The 25078-nt window shown below is 43.4% G+C and overlaps 3 protein-coding genes across 5 annotated transcripts; 1 reads left to right on the plus strand and 2 right to left on the minus strand.

Moving 5' to 3' along the window:
* Positions 1-165: 165 nt before the first annotated feature.
* LOC140745103 (exocyst complex component 1) lies at positions 166-7774 on the minus strand. Its single transcript, XM_073076875.1, has 11 exons — positions 7258-7774; positions 5523-5969; positions 5028-5384; positions 4829-4945; positions 4676-4756; positions 4390-4577; positions 4003-4285; positions 2907-3260; positions 2059-2170; positions 1544-1668; positions 166-959 (listed from the first exon to the last, which is right to left on the minus strand). The coding sequence occupies exons 1-11, from the start codon at positions 7384-7386 to the stop codon at positions 861-863; spliced, it is 2292 nt and encodes a 763-aa protein (XP_072932976.1). The 5' UTR covers positions 7387-7774; the 3' UTR covers positions 166-860.
* A 774-nt stretch (positions 7775-8548) lies between these two features.
* Pfdn2 (prefoldin 2) lies at positions 8549-10776 on the plus strand. Its single transcript, XM_073076880.1, has 3 exons — positions 8549-8964; positions 9295-9436; positions 10529-10776. Exons 1-3 carry the CDS (start codon positions 8825-8827, stop codon positions 10676-10678), a joined length of 432 nt encoding a protein of 143 aa, XP_072932981.1. The 5' UTR covers positions 8549-8824; the 3' UTR covers positions 10679-10776.
* Mocs1 (Molybdenum cofactor synthesis 1) lies at positions 10750-19098 on the minus strand. Of its 3 annotated transcripts, none has more exons than XM_073076877.1 (10): positions 18548-19098; positions 18368-18464; positions 16668-16835; positions 13451-13614; positions 13231-13315; positions 13092-13155; positions 12876-13014; positions 12686-12796; positions 12488-12608; positions 10750-12004 (listed from the first exon to the last, which is right to left on the minus strand). In XM_073076877.1, exons 1-10 carry the CDS (start codon positions 18665-18667, stop codon positions 11190-11192), a joined length of 1884 nt encoding a protein of 627 aa, XP_072932978.1. In that variant the 5' UTR covers positions 18668-19098; the 3' UTR covers positions 10750-11189. The 3 variants fall into 3 exon arrangements, with proteins under 3 accessions (XP_072932978.1, XP_072932979.1, XP_072932980.1); XM_073076878.1 differs by having other exon boundaries at positions 16668-16852; positions 18548-18570; XM_073076879.1 differs by lacking the exons at positions 16668-16835; positions 18548-19098.
* Positions 19099-25078: the final 5980 nt, after the last annotated feature.

Raw genomic sequence — 25078 nt, forward strand, 5'->3', positions numbered from 1 at the left:
TTCGATTGAGTAAATATATTATACATTCATATTAATGATAGCAAACCACTATAATAAATAACGAAAAATAAATTGAAAAGTAAAGAATAACAGATTACGTTATAAGTACAAATTGTAGTAGGGGTCAAATCATTATTCACAATTATTTATGAAATGAAATGCAGATTTATATAGGCATAACATTTATTAATAAAAATACAATTTATATGGAAAACGATCCTTAACATAAATAAATATGTATGTTTTCTTACACAATTACTACGAGAATATACATAAAACAATACTTGTGTATATGTAAATAAATAAATGTTACAGTCAAAGTGATCAAATAGCTATTATACATAATGACTTATTATTATGTGTAATGATTAATTTGTCCAGACAATGTGATAAATTAATCACTTTTTCTGGCTGTTATATATAATGGCAGATTAAAGTTAGTCAAAGTAATAAATACGTTATTGTAAAAGCCTGAAGTACGGTATATCGTAATAATAACTGAAATAATGAATGATAATACTGTTGTATCAATGTCATCTTAGTTGTGGTATTAGAGAAACTATGAATCATATAGTTTAGGTCCGAATTGTCTTAAATCGGACCTACCCGCTCGCAGGCCGTTACTGCGCCCCGCTCGCTTAGTTTTCTAATTTATGTTCCAACCTAACCTAATCAATCCTATAGAATTTCATAGAGGCTGGTTATTGGTCAGGTTAGGTTGGAACATAAAACTAGGCGAGCAGGGCGCAGAAGCGCCCTGCGAGCGCGTGGGTCTAAATCATACAAATTCAGTATCTTAAAATTATGTATAATATCTGAATTAATCACTTTGGCTGTAACATATACACGCAGAGACTCGCTCAGTGCTCGCGCGCGATGTCGGAGAAGGCGTCGAGGATGTCCTGCGTGCTGAGCGGCAGCGCCAGCCCCGAGCCCGCGTAGCACGCCGCGATGCGCGCCTGCCACGGGACACGGGTTATTACGTAAAAATAGGCGTGGCTGAGGTGCCTTCGGAGTCGAAACACAGAGGGTGTCCCACCTGTCCCTGTAGTTCCGGGACCAGGATAGGGCTTTTTTTTCGTGGGGGAAACCTTCGAAAGGTACCCGGTGCCGTGGGAGCGCACAGAGCTATGTGGGATTCTTATAGCACTAAACTATTGGCGCTGCGTTAAGGGCTCCGGGATCTCCAGAGGAACGCAACCGAAATCCTCTTAGCGCGTTGCCCCGTCGGCTCCGCCCAGGTGAGCATGCCGCTCTCCACACCGTCTATTGTACACGACGGTATGCGACCACACATACCGCCGTCCTTCTCGGGGTCGCTGACCGCGCGATTTGAGCTCCCACTCTTGCCGCCCGCAACCCCGGAAGCCCCTTTTAGTCGCCTCTTACGACAGGCAGGGGATACCGTAGCCCTATTCTGGTCCCGGAACTACAGGCACAAGGATAGGGCTACGGTATCTCCTGCCAGTCGTAAGATGCGGTACAGCCGGTGCAGCGACTGCGCACTGCGACACCGCGCCGGTACGAGACACTGTGCACACACCTGCAGCGCGACGTGCTGCGCGATGAACTCCTCCTGCATGGCGCGCCACACCACCTGCAGCAGCCCGCCCTCCTCGCTCAGGTGCTTCTCCACCGTGCGGTACAGCCGGTGCAGCGACTTGCGCACTGCAACACCCCCGCCCCCCGCGCCGGTACAATAGAGACCCATAAACAAGCGTGAGAGTGCAACGCATACCCCACGCGACACATCACAGTGAATCAACAAGTTAATTTGTTTCCTGTTGCTATTTTCATTTATTAAATTACACACAAATATAATTTAAAGTAATGATTATATAACAAAATACGAGAAGCAAAAACTAACACAACCAAGACTGTAAACAAATTTAACTACTGGAGGGAATAAAGTTAGCAATTAAGTAATTAAAAATATAAATTATTTCGCTATTACAGGAGGTATCTTTATGTAATCGTATGCTATGTTATACAAAGATATATTTGCCCAAAAAGAGTAGTTTTATAGTTACGTTAATAACATAGAGTATTATTATATACCTTCGTGCGCGGGGTACATGGCGAGCAGGCGGCGCAGCTCGTGCTTGCTGAAGGCGGCGCGGTAGCACACCTCGTCCTCGCGCGCGCCCATGGCCAGCGCCTCCGACACGCCCTGCCACAGTGCGCCGTACTTAACTACTATTTGTGATCTGGTTACTGACTACGATTCAAATTAGTTAATTACATGTGGTTAAAACCCGAAAGTGTGGGTTCGATTCCCGCCTATGGTCTGTTTGGTGGTAGGACTTAGCGCTGCACTCTCGCTCTAACAGCCTCTTAACTATCTAGCAAACGACAAGTGGGTACATGAACGATGCGCGCACGTGTATGCGATTTTTAAAGGTCCAACATCATTTCAAATATGTAGTTATGAAAAGTAATCATGTAATCATGATTGCAACTACAATTAGTACTTAGTAGGTAATCAAAATGTTTAACTACTTTTTACGATTACTTTTTGTAATTTGTCGTTATAATTATTGATTAGTAGTCGTAGTTAGTAATCAGTAATTAGATTTCATATTGCCCAACACTGTTCTGTGAGTACCCCCATCTCCTTCAGTATAATTTTTCGGATGCCTAATTATTTCTATGTAATCAATATTGGATTCACTTCGTAATAAATGGCAATATACGCGAATGATGGTATTGTAGATACTGATAGACAAATATGAATATCGAATAAATAAATATCAATCTCGAAGGTGGTAGGACCTTTTTGGTTCGACTCCGGCGGCACTTTATTATTTTTGCCTAGGGTCGATTACAGACGTCCACGGGCGGCAGGAGCGACCTACAATCGGGTGGAGTGCACGCTCGTCTGCTACATTATCGGCGGCGGGGCGTACCTCGAAGAACTGCGTGAGCTTGTCGAGCGGGCGGCCGAAGTACTGCGTGACGTAGGCGCGCAGCGCGTCGTTGTACCGCTGGCGCGTGTCGCGGCGCAGCGCGTCCAGCGCGGGCACGCGCAGCGCGCAGATGGCGCGGTGCAGGCGGTGGTAGTTCTCGGCGAGCAGCGCGGCGCGCGGCGTGCGCGGGTGCTCGGCCGCCGCCACCGCGCGCGCCATGCCCGCCGCCAGCGCCACGTACCAGCGGTCCAGGTCGGCGCGCCGCCCGCGCGCGAAGATCGCCTCGCACGCCGCGCTCATCTCCTCCAGCTCCGGGATGAAGCTCAGCACGCCGCACTTCGGCTTGCGCGCCGCCTGCCGCCGCGACACCGGGTCAGTTGACGCCTCGCCCGTCCCGCCCGTCCCGCCCGGCACGGTATAACTATCCATACGGTATTCTATCCTCATACGAACGCGCGGAAACGAAAGTTATATCTACGCGCCTCTATTTCGGTATGCACTCGGTATACGAACAGGTAGGGATGTGCCGCAGTGGTCCAGGTGACGGTTTAGGCAGTATTTTTTTTTATAAACAATTATATAGCGTCTGTACTAGTAGGTAGCATCATGATTTGTTTTTTTTTTTTAAAGATTGGTATTTAGATTTTTTACCGAACAAACTACCTAGATTCATAAATAAGAGGATAAGACGAAGGAAAATGACATACGAATAATAATTTAGCAAAAGCTATCCTCGTTGAACATGAACAAACTATAAATACACTTTTCATACCTACTAACTTGCAACTTATTTATTATAACTTATTAATTTACTTATTACTTTTCACTAAAACAAAATGTCAGTCAACTTCACTCTTACTAAGGACCGGCTATGTAAAACTAAAATACAATATTTAAACGGCCAAATTATAATATTTACAATAAAAAAAACTAGAAGAAAGTCAGACATAATTAAAATACTATAGGCGCGCAGCTCTAACGCGAACTCTCACCCACCGCCCCTGTAGGTATATAATTTAAGAACAGAGCCGAGTTACAATACTGCATGGATCCTTATACTGTGCCTCCGTCCCGCCCCGGCGGGCCGCGCGCGTACCTGCTTGATCGCGTCCGGGAGCGCGGCCAGGCGCTCCGCCACGGCGCGGTCGGCGCCGCGCTTGGCCGCCACCGCCACTGCCGCCAGCGCCGCGCGCGCCCACCGCGCCTCGCCCGCGCCGCCGCCCGCCCCCCCGGCCGCGCCGCCCGCCCCCCCGGCCGCGCCGCCCGCCCCCCCGGCCGCGCCGCCCGCCCCACCGGCCGCACCCGCGCCACCCGCCTCCGCCTCGCCGGCGTCGCCCAGCACGCGTCGCCCCACGCACGCCAATGCCCGCATCGCCCCGCTGCAAATTAAAGCCTAATTTATCTACCTCCATGCAGGAGCTAATTATTCAGCTATTAGTTGACAAAATATTAGCAATTTAGCGGTGATTCGAGGAATGCTCACTAGGGGTCGTGCCGCTCGATGTGCGCCACCAGCGCCACCAGGTCGGTGTCGAGCGCGGGGAACAGCTCGGCCATGAGGCGACGCGACTCGCCGGCCGGCCGCCGCGCGCCGTCCGCGCCCTCCGCGCCGCCCGCCTCCCCGCCCGCCTCGCCGCCCGCCTCGGCGACGCCGCCCTCGCCGTCCTCCCCCTGTACCCGTCCCACCATAATAAATTTACTCCCTACCAGGATAACTGAGATAATTCATTTTAAACGCGAGGATCGAGGGGAATCGATAAAAAACGTACCTTAACGTCGACGTCCAAGCAAAAGAATTGCGTGCAGAAATCCTGTTCGGCGTTGCAAATGTTCTCAACGAGTGTCAGCACCTGCATTATTTATTTTTTATCAAAATTTATTAAAATCAATCTGCACGATATCGATCGCGTGCGGGCGCTCACCTCGTCCAGCAGCTCGTCGGCGCGCTCGGGCGGCGCGTGCGCCAGCGCCGCGCGCGCCGCCTCGCACGCGCCGCGCACCTCGCGCTCGTACACGCGCGCCCACGTGCTCACGTACACCTGCACCGACAACACCGTTAGCACCCTTAGCGTCGCCCACGCGCACCGTCTTCCACCGACGAACACGTGCGGCAGAACGCACCTTGACGAGGCCATCGTAGGCCTTCTCGTCCATGTCCTTCAGCCAGCGCATGAAGGGCGCGTAGGGGTCGAGATGGGCGTGGTGCCGGCGCTGGGCGGGCGCGTCGGCCGCGTCGGGCGCGTCGTGCGCGGCCGCCTCGTTGCCGAGGTGGATGAGCGCGTTGTTGAGGTGGCGCGCCAGCGCGGCCGCCAGGTTGTCGCGCGCGCGCGCCAGCCGACGCAGCCGGTCGCGCACGGCCGCGAGCCGCAGCGCATACGCGCGATTCTTCTCCGCGCGTTGAGCCGCTCGCAGCGCCGTCCTCAGCGCTTGCGCCGCACCCAACGCCTGCGTTCGGCCCTCGTTCGTCGCCAACGACACCTGGTAGGAAAAATTGAACTCACATTTAAAACTTTCCCTCCCAGACGACACCCATTCGTATAAGAGTTACATCAATATAATGATGAACGAGATAATGTTCATCGATGATTATTAAATATCGCTGACGACCCACGGCACCTCGGATATACAGTCGAGGTCTCGAAGAGCGGGCGCCTCGAGCCACTGGAAGATGTCGCGCAGCTCCTGCAGCAGCGCGCGCGCCGAGGCGTCGGCCCGCGCGGCGCCGGAGCGCGCGTGCAGCGCCGCGGGCGCCGCGCGCGTCAGCGTCTCGAGGCGCGCCAGCCGCGCCGCCAGCGCCGCGCCCGCCTCGCCGCCGCCCGCCAGCCGCGCGCCCAGCCGCGCGCCGCCGCCCTCGGTGGCCGCGGCCAGCATGCCGGCCACGTTGAGCGCGTCGAGGCGCGCCAGCTGCTCGGCCAGGCGGCGCACCCAGCGCTCGGCGTCCGCGTCCTCGGGCGCGGGCTCGGCGCCCAGCAGCGCGCCCAGTGCCTCGTCCGACAGCGGCTCGCCCTCCGCGCTCGACCACGTCAAGGTCTCGCCACCGGCCTCCAGTGATGTACCCCCATCCTATAATAATCAGAATACAACTCCTCATACTAATTAACATAAGAAAAATGTATCTTTAAATTACATCATAGTCACAACTTTAACAAACAAAAATTTCCCACTAAATGTTTAAAAATTTTCCAAGCACAGTTAGTGTGAGTTTAGAAATCTTTTTAATTACCTCTACAGTATAATTCCAAACAATTTAGCACATTTTTTTAACCTGTATTTAAAAAAATCTTATAACTGAATCTTTATAGGATTTCAAGTAAACCTTAACATAGGCTCTAAAACTTCTACATGAAAAGTAATGTTTAGTACATGAAAAGTAATGTACTAAACATTACTTTTCATGTCAATGTAAAACATTAACTTCTTCCTTGTTTCAGTCTAACATTGCAGTGATTGTATGTGTGCATCTTGCTTGCGTACATTTAGAGTGAAATTAGCAACAGAAATGCATAGACAACAGATAGATAGCTACTGCTCGGATAAAAAATGATTGAAAAATTTACTCCTTTGTTAAATAGCCAGTTAATTTTACCCGTCAGTTAACTATCTGGAGAGTAATTTGAGAATTGAAAAATCGGCCCTAAATAACTAAGTACTTAGTTACTTTAGTAATTAGGGACTTGTTAATTATATACTTAAAAATTGTAGGTAAAATTTGTACTATTCTTGTTTATCGCACTCAGTGGCGGACTTAGGTCGTCGGAGGCCCGGGGCGTAAAAGTTGAATGGAGGCCCCCAGTGTAAAAAGTTGATTTCATGTGACCTTTTTTTTTTCGTTGACTGATACACATTTCATAGATTGCTTGGTTCTGATGACCTTTTTTTAACTACTGATGACCGGGGCAGACCTTGGGTTACCGAAAGGGCCTTCTGTCCCCCCATCAAGCCACTAAAGATCGCACTGAAAAGACACTAGTTGCATTCCTTTAGACATCCCAGACAGCAGAGACTTGGCCAAAATGCACCTTTAGGCAGAAACAACCTCATAATTGGTGACAATGGAATTTGTATGCCCGATGAAGGTGCTAACTAACTACATGTCTAGTCATTTGGTACCTGAGTTTGTAGTAGTTAAGTGACAGTCAGCGATAGATTTGCTGCCTTCAGTCAAGAATACAAGTCAAAGTCGATCAAAAAAAATCCTCACCATAAGTTAGAATGTACTTAAGAGAAAAACATTGGTCCACCTCTGCGCAATGCGTCGTTTACCTAAGGCGGCAAGCTACCCAGTGAAATCGAGCTCTTATAAATTTAAGGAGTTGAACCACCAGATTGGCTGTAGTTGCATAAAGTTTACCGGCAACTCGGTCTTGAGAGTGGAGTGCGCGAGCGGCCAGCCGCGCTCGGTGCTGTCCCAGTCGCGCGCGGCCGCGTCGCCGTCCGCCGCCCCCGGCCTCGCCTCGCCGCCTGCACGCACTTCACGCATCCTTCCTCAATATCACTTCTCACAATTTTATTTTTATATTTATTTTTAAACTCCAATCACATCAATCTGATATGTTACTGTCCTGTTTCCATTTTCGAGTCTTCTCCCGTCTCTAATAATTTTATGTTTGAAACTTTCCGAAGAAGCAAATTATAGTTCTATGTACCATTTACTAATTATTTCAAGTAACGTACCAAACACCGTTATCAAGTTTTGATTTTTCACTTTTAAAGTACTTAAACTACTTATATAGGTAATTTGGTGAAATTGAACTTTTTTTCTATTATTTTGATATTTTTCTAGGAAGGACAAATATTTTTATATATAAGTCAATTGTCAATTATTGTCAAACAAATGTCAATGGCATTTGGACATCTCTGTGGCTACAGGGCTACCCGTAGGAAAAAATGTAGAGGTACGCCGTAGATCAAAACTGTTGAGCTAAATTAAATAACATTTGTTTAAATTCGAGGAAAAAAGAGAAAAATTAAAATCCGACAGTTGGTGAACAGTAAAAATGTGTACTTACAGTTATGATCAAAGAGTATAGTAACCTATATTTATAATAATAAAATATGAAATATGTTCGATATGATAACTTATAAGATGCAATATTTAGTTTAATTTTTATTAATAAATAACCCTATTCTTTCGAAAAAAATATCAATAAACAGCATATATAATACGTATATGAATTCATTAAAACACTTTCGCAAAAAGTGTCAACGAGGCCCTGATTATCAACTCGTATTATAAGTGAACTGAGCGGGACATTTGTAAAGCTTTAACATAGGTTACTCTTACTCTTTAGTTTTAGCCTTTTAGCCAAAAAAATCTTCAAAGTTCTAATTAAAATCTACTGATTTATTGTCTTCCCTTGATCCTGATATATATAAAATCTTGGCATTATTTATTATGAAAAATGATATTAAAATTTAATATTTATATACCTACCTTTAATTATTATATCTTTATCTGTATGTAAATTTATATTCAACCTACTGTACTGATCCTTCCTTTTCCAAATTTCATCGGTTTGTTTATTTTTCTAATCCTCGTTCCCCCTTTTTTATGTGTCATTGGCATAGCATCCATACGCCAAAGCCATAAAAAGGAAAAAAAAAAATCTACTGCCAAAACAAGTGTCAAAATATTTTAACAATTTTTGTCATCTGTCACTTCATCACTTGATGGATAGATGAATATTTAGAACTTAAGGCATTATTCTTTTTATACATTTAAGGACATGCCGGAAAATAATAATCCACTGTAAACTCGATATTGTAATTGGTGTCATTATATTCAATATATTGGGTAATATTTTAGGAGTTTCTTCTGCTTAGTGGTGCATAGCTTCGGACAATTTAAACAATAGAATAAACGTAACCTCAAATTGTGCACCTGATTTATTTTCGGAATATTAGCAGAAAATTATAAAATGGCTGCTAAAACGGCAAACAAGAGTGGTAAAGCCAAGTCAAACGAAGAGATCTTTGCGGGTTTTCAAAATCTTCGAGCAGAACAGCGACAACTAGCCAACAAAATATCAGAACTGGAAATGGATCTCAATGAACACAAGTGAGTGCTCCGCTCATACGTAATTTGTTTGTTTTTCCATATTTATTCAAGCAAAATAACAAATTGTAATTAAATTCAAGTTCTGTTTGCGATTTCTTTAATTTATATTATTGTTTTATAGTATTGACTTATCATTTAGTAAATATAGTTCCATACTAACTAAAACTACTAAAAATATAAAATTACTAATAATACTAATTAGAACTTATTTTAATATATCTAATTATTATTAAGTCTTTATTAATCAGGTCTGCTTTTTGTACTACACAATTTATAAGATTAATACTAAGAAATCTATCTAGTTAATTTATTTATTCAATGTATTTACAGAATAGTGATAGAAACTCTACAGGGTGTTGAGCCGGGACGGAAATGCTTCCGTATGGTGGGCGGTGTACTGGTGGAACGTACCGTGGCCGAGGTCTTGCCCGAGCTGGAAACTAACAGGGAGAGACTCCCTAAAGCCCTACAGGTCAGTTTTGTCTATATATTTTAAAATTTTTGACATAATATTTCTTTCAGCCTAATAAGCAGGAAAGAGTTATTCCTGAAATGATTTTGATCACAAAAATGGCTATGCCGGAGCATTTCCTTACAATAGTAATCTTTAATATATACTTTTTTAATTTATTGATATATGGATATTTATAATTCAATAGATAGGATGTTCCTATTTTGTTTTATTAATTACACTAATAAAGTACAACTTCTTATATGCATACATATTGTATAGTCTGCCAAGCTGATATTCCGCTATGAAGTTGTTGCGAACAAGTGTAGTTAACCGATTCCGAGCGGATGTGGCACAACTGTGGGTGATGTGGCACAACTGTGGTGCCATCCGCACGGAATCGGTTATACAATTTGCTATGGCAATGTGATCCATTTCTATATTCTGAGTGGACTAGCAGTTTTACGTGGACTTTTTTCCTTCTTTGGCCATCAGAAATATGAAATTACTGGTTATTTGCCCGCGGCTTCGCCCGTGTTTAAAAGAAAATAATATGACATACTAACATACATAAATATGACAATTCGTACCTTCATTGGAATTACAGTGGCGCCATCTGGCGAAAATTGGTCGTACCAACTCTCGAACCTTCGTGGGCTCATGGACAACTTTGCTAAAGACCATCACTTGGTCAAATCCATACTTTACGATTCAATCCTTACTAATATCGATTAAAATAATCGATGTTTTGGGTCCAAAAGATTGATTCTCTGATTAATCGATCTTAGATCGCCATCCCTAGTTCCCGTGGGATTTCTAGGATAAAAACTATCCTATGTTCTTTCTCGGGTCTCAGAGTGTATCTTTGTACAAAATTTCATTAAAATCGGTTCAGTGGTTTAGGCGTAAAGAAGAGACCATCAGACAGAGTTACTTTCGGATTTATAATATTAGTAAGGAAGTAAGGATACTAAACATTGTATACTTAAGTGAAAACCACATTATGATCATTCAATGCCTATTTTTGCTTCTATGAACTCTTAAGTAGATGTATGGCATATTATTTTAGTATTTGTTTATATGAATGTGACATTGCAACATTGGGTCGGGCAGGCGCTGCACGAGCAGCTGTCGCGCAAGGGCGCGCAGATCAACGAGTACATCGAGCAGCACGACATCCGCGTGCAGCGCGCCGCCGCGCCCGACGCGCCCGCCGCCGGCGACGCGCCCGCCAAGCCCAACGTGCTGGTCGCCAGCGCCTGACCGCGGCATAGCTACCTCGTCGGCTCGCACGCATCGTAGAAAAGATAATCACACAAATAATTTAATACAAATTACTTAATAAAGTTTTATTTAACACATTTTTAATGCTTTTGAATATATTTCAATTTCTGTATTTTTATATATTTTTTGTGATTTTATTATACAAAATATTCAAATCACTTTACTTATATAATAACTATATTATTAAACGTTAGTATGTATATCACAAATACATTTACATATCATTTACAAATACATTTACATGAAATATTTGAGTTGACATTATCACAGTAATATGTGGAAAGTCACAAAAGTGATTTAAAAAATAGATCATTACAATAGAATCATTGGGGTAATGTGAAAGCACCGATCTACCTCTACTGCAGGTACACATAAAATATATTTTAGATTTCTTGGACAACTCTAGAGTAGGTGTTCAAATCTGTATGGAGCTTCATGTTAAAAAATAGCAAGGACGGGATCGAGGGGTTTGCGTTTTCTGAAAGCGAGGTCAGAAGTACGCGAAATTGGTAGGCGCGAAGGTCTCGCCGGGGCGCAGCGGCGACGTGTCGTGCGCGCGCACGGCCGGCGCCTCCCCCTCCCCGCGCGGCCAGTCCGCGCTGCCGCCCGCCTTGCGCACCACGCGCAGCCCCGTGATGCACATGCGCTTGTCCACCGACTTGCACATGTCGTAGAGCGCCAGCGCCGCCACCGCGCACCCGGTCAGCGCCTCCATCTCGACGCCCGTGCGCGCCGTGGCGCGCGCCTCGCAGTGCACGCGCACGAGCGGATCGCGCGCGTCCTCGCGCGGCAGCGTCACGCGCACGCGCGCCAGCTCCAGCGGCAGCGGGTGGCACAGCGGGATCAGGTCGGCGGTGCGCTTGGCGGCCAGCGCGCCCGCCACCTGCGCCACCGTGAGCGCGTCGCCCTTGGGCAGCCGCGCCGAGCGCAGCAGCCGCAGCAGCCGCGGGCTCACGCGCAGGAAGCACTCCGCCTCGGCCGCGCGCGCCGTCACCGCCTTGGCGCCCACGTCCACCATGCGCGCTCGCCCCTCCCCGTCGAGGTGCGTGAACGCTCCCGCGTCCGCGTCCGCCTCCGCGGCCTCGGAGCCCCCGGCCGGCCGCCGGTTGCGCCGCACCGGCTCCGCGCCGTCCGAGGTGCCGCCGTCGGGTGCGGGCGGGCGCGTGCAGTACGCGCGGGCGGCGAGCGGGGCGCGGCGGTGCAGCGGGGCAGGGCGATGCCGCGGGGCGGGCGGCGCGGCGCGGGGCGGCGGGTCAGGGCGGTGCAGCGTGGCGGGCGGCGCGGCGCGGGGTGCTGCGGCTCGCGCTGTGAACGTTCCCACATCTAGAGAGAGGCGGCGCGCGGGGGCCGCCGGCCCGCCTAGCCCCCTATCAGAATCATCGGACGGTTCTCCATGCGGGCGAGATTCTGCATGCCTACAACATAACATGTCGGTAAGATATGGACTTATTTTCTTTTATCGTCGACCTGGTCAACTCTAATCGTTTCCGAGTCGGATCAAATGGGTCCGGCCCGCTCGAGGCCCATGCGTTTTGACACTTCCCGTCCATTTTCCACCTTAAATCTATTTGTGGAACAGGGGTGAAAAACAAATCAGTTCATGCCAGAGTGGGTGGCATAAAAAGTATCTAAGAAGAGTATTCGTTTCAATTTATGTAAACGATTTATCTATAATTAATACTATAGTTCCAAATAATATATTCCAGTGCAAACGACAAATCAAAGAAGATTTCTATGTTGAAGAATATCAAGAATTGACCATAATGTTAGATAAGCAACATGAAGTACCTGCGTGCTGGCGGTGCTTGCGGCGCAGCGCGGCGCGCACCAGCGCGCGCAGGTCCTCGTCGCCCGCGCCCGCGCGCAGCGCGTCCCGCAGCGACACCTCCGCCGCGCCGAACAGGCACACCTGCAAGCAACACCCGCACCGTCACTGCCGGCCGCCCGCGCCCGCGCCGTCCGCCCCTCCCCCCGCAACCCGCTCACCTTGAGATTTCCGTCGGCGGTGAGCCGCAGCCGATTACACGACGAGCAGAAGGGCTGCGTCATCGACGAGATGAAGCCCACGCTGCCCGCGTACCCCGGCACCCGCCACACCTGCCGGGAGCGAATTCGTCAGCGGTGTCTCCACGAAAGCGAACGAAATTATTTAATGGATTAAACGCGTGTCCCGAACCGTGGCCGTATCGCTTGCGCGCGGTGCGGCGCGCTGCAGCGCGGGGTGCGCGGCGCGCACGGCCGCCAGCGCCGCGCCGCCCGCCACCATGCGCTCGGCGCCCCAGCGGTTGCCCGAGAACGGCATGAACTCGATGAACCTGCAACATGCGCGCGCGTCACTCGCGGCCGACTCCCGCCCGCCCCCGCCGCGCCGCCGGCCCGCCCCCGCGCTCACCTCACTTCGACGTCGCGGTCCCGCGTAAGTTCCACGAAGTCGCATATCTCGTCGTCGTTGAAACCTGCGAAAGATCGTATTTTAGTCAATTATGTGACGACGTAAAAAGATTTCCCCGTTCGGCGGAGGCGTACCGTACCTTTCATCAACACGGTATTTATCTTAACGGGGCTATACCCCAGCTGCAACGCCAGGTCGACGCTCGCCAACGCTCGAGACAGGCCCTTAAAAGCCAAAATGACAATAAAATAAAATATGAAACTCCTAGGAGCATGCCCATTAAGTTACTATGTTGGAATAAAAATCGAAACGTCGAGCGTCATAAACTAACAGGTACAGTGCACGGGGTGTGTACGCACCGGGCGGCGCGCCATGCGCTCGTAGCGGTCGGCGCGCAGCGAGTCCAGCGACACGTTGAGCGCGCTGAGCCCGGCGCGCTGCAGCGCCGGCAGCCGCCGCGTCAGCGCCACGCCGTTGGTCGTCATGGCCACCGCGCGGATGCCCGGCGTGTCGCTCAACTCCTCTGCGAACGTCGCTCGCGTTAAACAATTACAGTACCCTTACCATGAGTTTTCAAAACATCCCACAATTTTATGTTACGTTTACTCAATCCATTATTCTGTTCCGTTTGCTTCAGAACTGTTTAAACGTAACAGTAATTAAGTGATCAAGTGACGATTAACTTTTTGTCTCCCTCACATGTTCGCAAAAAGGAGAGACATAAAGCGCCATTTCGCCAATTTAGACATTTAATGTTATGTTACTGACACTATAGTTATGAAACAATCCGCTAGGGGCGCTGATTGGAAATTGTATCTGCAAATACGTAAGCAAATACCAAAACAGTCATATTTGTCAAAACCATGGAACAGAAAAAACAAGTGGAAGTGCAAAGTAGGCGTGGCGCGGCTTCCACAACTAGGCGTTGTTACTCTCACTTGCCTTAAAACGAGTCTACACATGTTTGAGCATCGGTCCGAGACAGATGTTTGTCAAATTCATAAAAATAAATTATTAAGACATATTCTGCTATTTTGGAATGTAAAAATGATAGCAGAAAGAAGACAATTAAAAATGGAGGTGTTTCGTACCATCACTGAGTACAATTTTATTTTATTTTTCCTAAAATATTAAAAATATCAAATTTATAAATAATTTCCATATAGTCATGCTAAAATCAACCTTACTGCTGTCAAATAAAGTTCATTTTTTAATTGATTCCACCATACCAAAACGTCTAGAAAAATCCACGCTACTCAATAAGTGATGGGGGCAAGTATATTTTTTTTATCGATATTTTATAATATACAGGCGATATATATATAGGCGAGGCTTTATGAGATACTAATTATTGGCTAGGTTAGGTAGGAACAGATAAGTAAATAAATCAAACTAGGTGGTAAAACTCTGCGAGTGAACCGGTCCAATTTACATTAATTCAATAGTTAAGAAAAGAAAAAGGAGTTGAAGGTCAAATTTTTCATCATATGTCTCTGTCTAGCAACTTCATTACAACAAATGTATATTCTATATACTTTACATGGGAGGCACATCTGCATCATCAGGATTGAAGAATTGAATATTGAAATTGAATATTCGTAAGCTCCAAATGCCTAACTTGTATGATTGAAGCAGGAGGCACTTCTGCATTATCAGAGTTGAAGAGTAGAAGGTCAAATTTTCCATCATATATCTCTACCTATCAACTTTATTTAATATTCATAAGCATCAAATGGCTAACTTGTATGGTTGAGGCAGGAGGCACCTCTGCATTATCAGAGTTGAAGAGTAGAAGGTCAAATTTTCCATCTTATATCTCAACTTATCGATTTTATTAAATATTCATAAGTTCCAAATGCCTAACTTGTATGGTTGAGGCAGGAGGCACTTCTGCATTACCAGGGTTGAAGAGTTGAAGGTCAAATTTTCCATCATATCGTGTTAACCTAGATAGTCAATGTTCATTTTAAGTTTCATGAGAATTGAGTGGGCAGAAGGTAAGTTGTCATAAAATATGTAAAAAGCAGGGGTAGTGATGATGAGTTCCACCGCATAACTTAAATTCTAATCATCAGAGCATACTAATGTTAAGGTAGGAAAGTACCGCAACGATACTCTCTTTCATATGAAAAAAGGAAAATTAAAATTGGTTTCGAGTATTTACTCGACTTATTCAAGTTTATATGAAATCGGGTTTTTCCAATTTTCCGGGAAAACTGGCGGAAATTTTCAAATTTCCTCGAAATGGGACCCCCTGTGAAACTAGCCACATACAATGGTGTATGAATCATGTCGATCGGTCGCGGCATCGTGAAAAAATCGCCCAACAAACATAAAAAAATATATACGGTCGAATTGAGAAACCTCCTCCTTTTTTGAAGTCGGTTAAAAAATGATAAATAATTGTCTGCTAACGGGAACATTTTCGTTTCGTGCATTCATTTTTAGGACTTCTATTTACGTAACCTACGTTAATGACACTTAACCTACCTATGTAGGTAATACTTATGTTTTTTTTTGTTTTACTTCTTAATAATTAATCCTTGTTTAATTTTAATTCTATTCCACATTTATAGGTCACAGTAGATCGATGAGTATCGATATTTTTATCGTAAATAAACTCGTTTGTCACTGCGCTATTCCAGTAGGAGAAATATTACGCAAGTTTGGTCCATAAGTTTAATGTACTTAGGGCTATAATTGCATTAAGCCCAATTACTGCCATCTATGGTCAAGTAGCAGAACTACATTTTCAAATACTAAATGACGTAAATGCTTTTAAATGTTGTAGCAAAATAAACCTTCATATTATATGCGCCTAAGTTGTTTTCACATATTCATTCTGTATATTTTAGAATAGTTTCGAGTTAACTATAAACGACCAATAAAATGATATTTACTTTAGTAGTGTTATATGTAACAAGAAAAACGCAAGTGTGAGTTTGGGGACAACGGTTCCGATACATTCGCTCGTACTTACCACTTCTACTTGCTTTTCATTTCTATGGTCAAAACATAAAAACACATGGTAAGGGTAACAGATGAATATCTACTTAAAAAAAACATTGGATAATATACATTTCAAAGATCATCCCCATGTTTGTTTTATCTACATCAATACAAAAAGTAATCACAACTTTGTTAATTAAAATATGAATATGACGAATTTTTGAAAAATATTTGCATTTATCTTCCATGTGACATAATAGGCTGCCAATTGTACCAACTAGTATGACATTTATGTATCCCTTAATGTAGATGATATTCCTCTGATGAAGCCTAACCACCTCGTATCATAGGGCAAACTGAACCGTGTTTTTAACCGCTTATGGCATAATGCTGAGTTTGTTCCCTTTCGCGATTGTTGCAGCGCATAGTATTTTAATAGCCTTCTTTGCTTTGTTTTTTCCCTTTTGATTGTATTGTTGACTTTTTTCAATTTACTTTTAGATTTTTATCTTTGTATATTTAGTTTTAAAATTGTACCGTATGCTGCGATCGTCTTGAATAAATGATATTATTATTAAGTGGTGCATAGAGGTGTGAGTGAGGATGAACGGAGTCGCGTGTACTGACGGACGATGTCGACGAGGTCCTTGCGCAGCGTGGGCTCGCCGCCCGTGAGGCGCAGCTTGGTGACGCCGAGCGCCGCGAACACGCGCACCAGCCGCCGCAGCTCCGCGCGCGCCAGCAGCGCCGCGCGCGCCGACAGCGCCACGCCCTCCGCCGGCATGCAGTACTGACCTGCTCACGGCCACACTCTTAGTAGACTTCACGTACCTTTGAAAACTTTTTTTTAAGGTATGCAGGTCTCCTCACGATGTTTTCCTTCACCGTTTAAGCAAGTGTTAATTAATTTCTAATACGCACATAACTTCGAAAAATCAGAGGTGCCTGGGATTTGAACCTCAGACCCCTCGAGCGAGAGACTGAGTTTCTTAACCACCAGTGTTGTGAGTGTGTGTGACACACATAATGTGAGTGTTGCTAATTAGTGTTGTGTGTGTGACGCACATAATGTGAGTGTTGCTAATTAGTGTTGTGAGTGTGTGTGACACACATAATGTGAGTGTTGCTAATTAGTGTTGTGAGTGTGTGTGACACACATAATGTGAGTGTTGCTAGTTAGTGTTGTGAGTGTGTGTGATACACATAATGTGAGTGTTGCTAATTAGTGTTGTGAGTGTGTGTGACACACATAATGTGACTGTTGCTAATTAGTGTTGGAGCCTTGTTGGAGTCTGATTACAAATTATTTGTAATTTTTTCTACATATTATGGAATTGCAGCCATTACATTTTTGAAGCTCAAGCTACAATGGCCGGACAGTCTTATTTTATATACCTATGTTTAAACTAACATAATATAAAAAATCATTGAAATCTATTGAAACAAAAGTATATAGTCAGTAATGTACCTTACATGGGGTTAAAAGGTTATCCACTAATGACAAGGCATTTATATGTATAGCTCTTATCTTGCATACAAATATAGAAGAAGCATCTTAGTTATTCTCAAATAGCTTTAATTCATTTCATTATTATTAATAAAAATACATAATTTAATATTAATGGAAAAGTGTTAATTCTATAGACATTGTAGGGAGTATATACAAATAAAAATATCAGTGACGACACATTTCCTTCAATTGGATTACTGATTATGTCTTATCTGTGTGCCACACAAACTTGAAAACCAGTTTTCAAAATAAAAGTGTAGTAACAGTTCTAAAATGGGCTTAACATTAGGAAGGCGCAACATGTTAATGTTAATTAACAATAAATAAATAAATAAATGTTACACCAAAATATGATGAAACATCACACATTACTTCGAGAAGAGTAATATCACTCATCACTCATAATGTGTAATGACGAGTGATGTGACACCATGTAGTGCATTCATGCATTACATGTGATGCATAGTTAATTTCTTTTATTACCATTGCATATTTGTTAGCAAAAAATGTTATTATAACAATATAATATACATAGAAATTTTTTTTTTACTGTTTATTGAACTAAATATAAATTTTTTGCCAAGTGGTGCATAAAAAATGGGCTGCATAAAGCATTTCATTGTAAACCATAAATATAACCAATTCCAACAATGACATCATTTTGCATTGCAAACATATCGACACCATCAATATTGCTAAACATATTATAAAACTTCATACTGCTGATGAAAAGAGATGAGCCTTTATAACTAAGCCTCTTCAAGTCCTATCTTATATTCCTTAAAAGTAAAGAGATCTAGCAGCATGAGTGACTTACATCTCAAATTGCAGCGTTCTGTCAACGAGATGCGCAGGTAGTCGTGCCGCCGACCATGCAGGTCCGTCAGCGGCGCTTCATCGGCCGCCGCCGCTACCTGCACAACAAGTCAGGTGTAGTATTGGCGATATCGTTACAATATAAATGATTTCATCGGCATTCCGCCTTGCTCTCAATTACCTGACTGACTCTTCGCCATCCAAATACCGTCGGAGACCTAGTCTTAGGTAATGAAACAATGGACGATATCACTGGTTTCCGTAGAAGTAACTTTAAATTACTGGCACCGGATTTCATCATGAATATTACTCAAAAACTGAAGGAATATATTGGCAATAAACACTAAGCCTGTGCGAGTTACAATAATAAGACCAGTCAACGGGCCGCGACCGATAAAGAAGTAAAAAAACAAGGTCGTTTATACAATATACACACGCTATACTATATAAACACGTCCAAACACTGTATCAACACTATTAGGTCAACATTTTAAAATTCAATGACAATAATTTTACCGACAACAACAGAACCTGTCTTTATTGCTATCTTCGTAGATCAGATCAGAGTCTATTCTGTGTATGAATACTTGCGTCCTTTCTTAATTAAACACAATTACAAAATATAATGTAATTAACAAAATTAGATCTGTAAATATTAGATAAACATAAATAAACGCTTAGCGTGGTAATACAGCGGTGACGCGACAGAATCTGTCTGACAGAACAGAATATCACAGATTCACAGATGTTTGCATCGCATTATTAACATTATTATTATTATGGTTCAGAACCAGTGTTGATGACTGCAAAAAATCAGAGTCTCGATAATGCGACCAAATAAGGAGTATATGTCTTCGATCACTAATAAGAACTATTAGTGATCGAAGGTATATGTACACATTTTTATTTTATTTATTTCAGACAACAAGGTCCATATTTCATATACCTTACAGACTAACATACATATATATACTTATAACTAAATCACGTATTTGCGGCGACGTGAGACGCGAGTCTGGTGACTTCCGGGGGTCCTCTCCGTCCACGGAACTTCCGGAACACAACTCCCTTCGGCCACAGCTCCTCCTTCAGGAAGGTCGACAAATTTTAAATCACTTATCACTTCGTTTTAACTTTTAATAAATATTTTTTTAATAAATATTTAAGTATCGATAAAAAAAATTCGCGCTATTTACCTAAATGACGTTACAGATCGTGATTTGTGTTGATATTGTTGACAACTGTATGCATATAAAGTTATTATTTAGGGTTTTCAGTTTTCATCGCTATTTACATCGTGGGAAAGGCTAAATAACCACTTTACAGATATTTCCTAGAGTTATTGTGCAAAAAACACTACTATAAATACATTATTTAGTGTTTTTTCTGTTACAAAAGATGCAAAAATACGAAGAAAAGGGTGCAAGAAACAGATAAAGTATCTTCAAAATCGCATTAACATTTGCATTTACTGTAACAAACAATAATTTTAGGTAAATAATTTTAAAATATTGCATTGATCATCTACTTAGTACTTCGTTAGGTATTTATCGACTTCTACATCAAACATTATCCTATGTTTGAAACAAACAAAATGCATTAAAATCTATTATTTAAATCTATCATTTAAGTTATGATCATAAGTACATGTACGGGCTAATACCGTACATATAATAATTAGTGTTTTGTCAGCATTTTGGGTCCCGCGCGCGGTCGTCATAAGCAATTTACCTCAGTACGCAATTAACTGTCTACCGCGACGCGTGTACTCAATCTATCTCTATTTTGTATTGTCATAATCTCATTGAATGTGGATAAATAAATCATAGCAAGTAACTAGCCTTTTCATCATAGCAACTAGCTTTTATATGGTCCTTCGAGTCTCCGTACAGACGGGATCAATTTCGTGTGTACAAAAGAAACTAGTGAAATTGGATCGCAGTTCAATGGATTTACAAGCAACAAACAACTAGCATCTAGCAAGCAGGCAAGCCGCGACTGATTCCAAGTAAGATCTTTCCAATTTTATATCCCTAAAGAAAGCATCTAACTAGCAATGGAGGATCTACTATCCAGTCAGGTTGAGCTAATTGACGCTATCAAAAAGCTCGGTGTCAATTTTAACAAGGATGGAGCAGAGCGGAAGTCTACAACGGATTACTTCAATCGAAAGTTGGACACCTTGGAGTCCTATTGGAAGGAGTTCGAAAACAACCACATCGAACTTTCTAGGTACGATATCCGTGACGAACCTTACCACATAAATGGGGATTATGTACGTACTATGTCGTATTTCAAATCATTAAAAGAATCTATTTTAAAGCAAAGAGATGAGCTATTGTCCCGTCAGGGGAAAGGTCCGGCAATTCAGGTAGCAGCGCAGCCTGGGCCATCTAAGCAGCAAGCGGCTAGCGAGGGAACCCGCACCCAACCAGCGAGCGACGTTCAGTTGCAACCTGCAGTGCCTCAATCATCAGCAGGGGGCCCTGTTAAGCAGGTATCTAAGGGAGTAACTAGTAGGTTAGATGATATATTACGGAAACAGTACATTCAGTTTAGGGCATTCTCTAGGACGGTAGCTAATATTGATGTTGACGATATTAAAGAAAAATGGGAATTTGAGGACACTTTGAAGAACTTGGAGTTTCGTTGGTCTGTAATCGATAGCCTTCATTGGGAAATAGAAGCCGAACTGGACGACGAAGAATCATCTTATCAGGGAGTATTTTATATGCACGAAGAAACTTACTCCAGCTTAAAGAAAGCCATCAACAGGAAGATGTGGGCAGCATCTCATAGAGAAAAGTCCACGCCAGTCATGGACATTCCAATCTTTGCAGGTAGCTACAGTCAGTGGACCTCTTTCAAAGATTTATTTTGTGAGGCGGTTCATAACAACCCATCCTTATCTCATGCACAAAAGATGCAATTTTTAAAAAGCAAGCTGAAGGGAGAAGCGGAAGGTTTGATCCGTCATATACCTGTAAGTTCCGATAACTACTCAGTTTGTTGGGAAATTTTAAATAATCGATACAACAACAAAAGACTTATTTTCATGTCTCACATGAATTTGTTATTAAGCGTCCCAAATATTCAACAACCATCCTTAACTCATATTAAAAGGCTCCATGACAGTATTATGGAGAATCTGAGCGCAATTAAAAATCTTGGAATTGATACGAGCACATGGGATCCTATTTTAGTATACCTTTTATCGCAAAAGCTAGACCCGGATACCCACACCGACTACATCGAGTCGGTAAAAAATCCGAGGGAATTGCCTGAACTACAGGACTTGGTTAACTTTCTCGAATTTAAATTTACATCTTTAGAAGCATCTCTAAGAAAACAGGACCAGCCGGTATCTAAAACAAGCGTACCTAAATCTCATTACAATAACTTTAAACACCATAATTTTAATCAGAAGCATTTCGTATCGTACAATAATACAAAACCTACGTGGAAACCCACTGGAAGCGGATACGGTGTCAAGTGTATTCTTTGTAAGCAACCGGATCATTTATTGTATCAATGCAAAACCTTTATGAATATGCCGCATAACTTGAAACTAAAAACGGTTAATCAAATGAATATATGTAAAAACTGCCTATTTGATCATAATGGAAATGAATGCATTTCTATGAAAAGGTGTCGTAATTGTAAATCCAAGCATCATACTTTATTGCACGAGGCCTGCATACAAGCCCCGCCGCCGACTTCCGTTGAAACTCAAAAACATGTGACCGGCACTACGCACGTATCTCAAGGGGATGAATCGCAGGTTTTACTAGCAACAGCGTTGGTTCACGTCACAGCGGCGAATGGTTCCAAGCACGTTATGCGCGCTCTGATAGATCAGGGTTCGCAGATCTCCTTAATAACCGAAAATGCAGCTCAATTGTTAGGTATCAAACGTAGGGGCTGTAGCGGTGTAGTTTTCGGCGTAGGGAAAAAGCAGAACAATAGCAAAGGCGTTATCAATATCGAATGTTCATCACTTTACAGCGAATTTACCTTCAATACGGAGGCACTTGTATTGAATAGCCTTATTAAAAACCTACCCTCTCGCTCTTTTACCAAGCCAGAATGGTCACATTTACAAGGCGTCCAGCTAGCTGACCCAGAATTCAACATCAGTCGTCACGTGGACATATTGTTCGGAGCGGATATATATTCTTTAATAATGTTAGGTGGCATCCTGAAAGGGGAGGATAGTTCCCTACCGATTGTACAACAAACGCATCTAGGGTGGATTTTATGCGGAAGCATGATGAAGACATTCCACTGCAATGTAGTTTTAAATAATGTCGAGGATATTAGGAAATTTTGGGAGATAGAAGATATAGAGGACAGAACAGCATTATCTAGCGAAGACCAAGAATGTGTACAATTTTATAAAGCGACTACCGAACGCCAAGCTAACGGTAGGTATGTAGTCAGATTACCAATGAAAAATACCGAAGTACACACACTCGGTTCGTCAAAAAACATAGCGATAGCTCAATTTTTTAATCTTGAAAGAAAGCTTCACCGTCAAGAACAGCTAGCACAGCAATATCAAACCTTCATATCGGAGTACAGAGATTTAGGCCATATGGAGGAATGTAGCGGGGTGGAATTGTCCACACAGGGATGTTATCTACCGCACCACTGCGTACAACAATATGATGAGGATAAAATAAGCAAATTTCGAGTTGTTTTTAACGCGTCGGCTAAGACATCAACAGGTGTTAGTCTTAATGACGTTATGCTTCGTGGGCCGAACTTACAAAAGGATCTCCAATCACTTATTATAAAGTGGAGGCAATACAAATACGTAGTGACCGCGGATATCGAAAAGATGTATCGACAGATTATGGTAAACGAAGCTGACCGAGTTTTCCAAAAAATCATTTGGAGGGACTCACTTAACGAGCAAGTCAAATCTTATCAGTTGACGACGGTAACATACGGATTAAAAGCAGCGCCCTTTTTGGCAATGATGACGTTGTTACAGCTAGCGGAAGACGAACGTGAAAGATTCCCAAAAGCAGCCAAGGTACTAGAAGAAGACTTATTTATGGATGACCTTCTAACAGGATTCCATTCAATAGAACAAGGTCAAAAATTAGTAGCAAATTTAAACAAGCTATTAGAGTCAGGGGGATGTACTTTACGAAAATGGGCGTCCAATAATGAGTTACTACTTGAAAATTTGGAAGAAAATCGTAAACGCGGAAGTACACAATTTGATTTCAAAGCAGACAACACAAAAACATTGGGTCTGAGCTGGAATGTCAAGGAGGATAAATTTATTTTCAAGCATCGATTAAGCAAAAATCTAACGTCAAAACTAACAAAGCGAATTTTATTGAGTGAAATCTCAAAGATATTCGATCCTCTTGGATGGCTCGCGCCAGTTGTAACTAATCTAAAATTATTGTTCCAAGACGTATGGGAGGCCAACCTCAACTGGGACGACATAGTACCAGACGATATATTCGTCCGGTGGACTAAAATAAGAGAAGATATAGACCACATCAAATATTGTACTATACCAAGGTGGATTGGAAGCTATGAAGGAGTCTGCATTCAGTTGCATGGATTCAGTGACGCGTCCTTGAGGGCGTATGCATGTGTAATCTATGCACGTATTCAAAAACAAAACAAAACATCGGTTGTCTTAGTAGCGGCGAAATCTAAACTTGTGCCGCGTGCGAAAAATATCACGCTACCAAGGTTAGAGCTAAGTGGAGCGGGATTACTAGCTAAACTAATGACAAAGATTTTACAAACTTTAGCGACCTACAAAACAGAAATTTTTGGGTGGTCCGACTCAAAGGTAGTATTGGCATGGTTACAAGGCGATCCGGGAAAATGGAAATCATTCATAAGCAACCGAGTTAAGCTTGTCACTCCAATCATGCCTACTCATTGTTGGAGTTACGTAAAATCAGCGGAGAACCCCGCGGATTGTGCGAGCCGCGGTCAGCTAGCTTCACAGTTACGTGAAAATAAATTATGGTGGGAAGGCCCTGCTTGGCTAAAAACATTCGACCGAAAGAAAGCGCCAGAAGTATTTAAAACGGAAGTCGAAAAAAGGAAAATTCAATCAAACGTCATTCAAACAGATTTTACGGAACCCAGTATAATTAGCGAGCTCTTACATAAACATGGCTCTATTACAAAAATAACTTCTATTGTCGCATGGATACTTCGAATTATGAAGTATAAGCATAAACGATTACCTACTTACCTCACCTTACAAGAATTATACGAAGCAAAATTGCTTATTATAAAACACGTGCAAGCAAAGGAATTCAGCGAGGATATTAAATATCTATACAAATCTAAGACGGTGAAGTCAAACAGCAAACTATTAAACTTAAATCCATTTATCGATAGCGATGGGATTTTGAAGGTTGGCGGGCGATTAGGAAAGTCAGAGCTAACAGCGGAAACTAAACATCCAGCTATATTACCACATGATAGCCGTTTGACAACCCTAATTATCGATGAAGCACATAAACAAACATTCCACGGAGGAGCCAGACTGACTGCTACGTGGATAAGACAGAAGTATTGGATCTTGGGAGGAAATAGGGCTGTCAAGAAGCAACTGAGAAATTGCGTGACTTGTAGAAGGCACAACCCTCAGCATCAGTATCAGCTAATGGGTACTCTTCCTCCGCCAAGGACGACACGAGCGCCCCCCTTTTATAACACAGGGGTA

Source organism: Epargyreus clarus, unplaced genomic scaffold, assembly GCF_041222505.1.
Source record: "Epargyreus clarus isolate Ecla_fem2 unplaced genomic scaffold, WU_Ecla_fem_2.2 ptg000009l, whole genome shotgun sequence".
In the NCBI taxonomy this organism is placed as follows: Eukaryota; Metazoa; Arthropoda; class Insecta; order Lepidoptera; family Hesperiidae; genus Epargyreus; species Epargyreus clarus.